The sequence below is a fragment of the Papilio polytes genome, unplaced genomic scaffold, assembly GCF_000836215.1.
Source record: "Papilio polytes unplaced genomic scaffold, Ppol_1.0 DF820816.1, whole genome shotgun sequence".
Lineage (NCBI taxonomy): Eukaryota > Metazoa > Arthropoda > Insecta > Lepidoptera > Papilionidae > Papilio > Papilio polytes.
Genome location: NW_013528388.1, coordinates 1 through 2,096, shown reverse-complemented (window position 1 = coordinate 2,096; position 2,096 = coordinate 1). Strand labels below are relative to the sequence as shown.

Here is a 2,096-nt window from a genome sequence, read left to right as displayed (position 1 = left end):
TTATAGTCTTATAATGGGGATATATAAAAATATGTTAAGGAAAAACTTTTAAATTGATTACTTAATGTGTGTATTAATATGATTTGAGTATTAAAGCGATTCACATATAAAATTATTTATTTTAATTACAGCGCCATCTTTTGTAATTATATCGCACCTTTAAGTTTGTTGCACCGATCGAAAGATGGCGTCGTTCTCAATCTAAGCATTAGCTTTGCAGTTTAGCTGCCCAGATAGAGACTTGAATACTTAGAAGTTTTTATACATATTTTATTGTTTTCAGCGAAACAGAGTGCATACACAAATCGTGCTGGGAGGAGGAACGAGACGACAGTAGCGCGTGCAGCGACGCCTCTCTCACAGACTTTACCACGGACGATGAGGGCAAATGGCATTGCCCGCCTAAACAAGTCTGGAAGGCTACCGTCGAGGTATACTATTTAACAATATTTTCATTCGCACTTCTTCTTTATATTTCCAATGCAATAAAACATTTTACAAATGTATAATAAGCCCCATCTATTGTTATAAACATTTTAATGACATATATTTGTCGTAGACACAGCACCTTCATAGAGGAAAGGTTTGTTGTTACTTATAACCAAAAATATTAATCGCCCTATTATTTATTGATTTGTAGTTTTGAGGATTCGTTAACAGATGTAAGTAAAATGTGGGCTATGTCTCTTACTTACTTTTACATTTTACTTACATCTGTTAACAGATGTGGGTGGGTGTCTGTGGGCTATGTCTCTTTTAAATATTTGAATGTCTTTGGAAATAAGCGAGTAAAATAGGTCCCTTTCTTGCGTATCCATGGATTGTATGGATGATACAAGGAGAGGTTTTTTCAGGCTATTCAAGAATACAAGATGGTGCGGGAGGGTGACAAGGTGCTGGTTTGTCTCTCAGGACGTCGGGATTCTGTCGCATTACTTCACGCTATGCATCATTACCAGTACTACGCCCGCGCTAAGGGACAACACTTTAGTATAGGTGAGTTAAATCCACTCTCTCTCCCTCGCTTTCTCTCACTCTCTCTCCCTCGCTTTCTCTCACTCTCTCTCTCTCTCTTAATGGTTATTGGTCAGCTCAACGAACTTTTGCCGATCTTGTGCCAAGAAATAGATGTTCTACGCTGGCTATATTCGACAACTCCTTGATATTTCGCAACCACGATGCATTCAATCCACTAAGCGACAATTGACAATTTATTGTTCGGACCTTGTTTGATTGAGGGCTCATTTTATTAAAAATCGAATAATACAGAAAACCATACCAGTTTACTAGTCTTAACTAAATAATTGTCACTTTCTTTTACTTACCAACATTTCTTACTTTACTTACTTCACTGTTACGTATGTATTGTTAAGAAGAAAATCAGTACAACGCTGGATTAGCGCAACACTAGATCATTGGCATATGTCCCTTCCCTATGACAGCTGTCAATGTCATTCTGACGTATTATAGCTCGCCATTCTGACGGGAGTTAGTGGTCGAAGTATTATACTTTATTATACTTTTACAATTATATTAATATCTAACTGTATGTATTCCAGGAGCACTGTTCGTACACGAGCCGCAGTCGGAAGTGGACCCTCTACATTTAATGGCGTACTGCAGGACTTTAGGAGTCAAGTTCATATATGAAGATAAACTGGATGATGAAGAGTCTAGTAAGTCTATTAAGTAATATTTCATAATTTAAGTACCTAAAGTATATAAAGCACCAATATTAGTGTAGATACAGTTTTAAATAGAAAAGAAACAATACCAATACCAATCATGTTCCAATGTCATTACCATTCATCATCTCCTTTTTTTTATGCAATAAGGTGGCAAACGAGCAAGCGGCCACCTAAATCCGCCAAATTGCCGAAGCGACTGCTGCCCATATATATCCGCAATTGCAAATGCGTTGCTTACCCTAAATCCACGGAGCAGAAGTCGCACATAAAGAGGATATTTCCCCTTCCTATGCGTCTCCTCCATCGTCAAATTCACTTTCCCATCCAATCCTTTCCTTATTTGGAAAAGGCGAAACGGGAAAGCGACTAAATTGGGTCTCCGGCACCACACTCATCAGACGAAACGCG

The 2,096-nt window shown here is 38.1% G+C and overlaps 1 protein-coding gene across 1 annotated transcript; it reads left to right on the top strand.

Annotated features, from left to right (window-relative positions):
• The first annotated feature begins 287 nt into the window (after nucleotides 1–287).
• LOC106110188 (tRNA 2-thiocytidine biosynthesis protein TtcA-like) lies at nucleotides 288–1,854 on the top strand. The gene is made up of 3 exons (XM_013291925.1): nucleotides 288–431; nucleotides 855–996; nucleotides 1,560–1,854. Exons 2-3 carry the CDS (start codon nucleotides 873–875, stop codon nucleotides 1,691–1,693), a joined length of 258 nt encoding a protein of 85 aa, XP_013147379.1. The 5' UTR covers nucleotides 288–431; nucleotides 855–872; the 3' UTR covers nucleotides 1,694–1,854.
• Nucleotides 1,855–2,096: the final 242 nt, after the last annotated feature.

Coding starts and splice junctions, on each gene's coding strand:
- LOC106110188 (XM_013291925.1), top strand. CDS start 873: ATGGTGCGGGAGGGTGACAAGGTGCTGGTTTGTCTCTCAGGACGTCGG. Junction 997..1,559: donor GGGACAACACTTTAGTATAG/GTGAGTTAAATC, acceptor TATGTATTCCAG/GAGCACTGTTCGTACACGAG.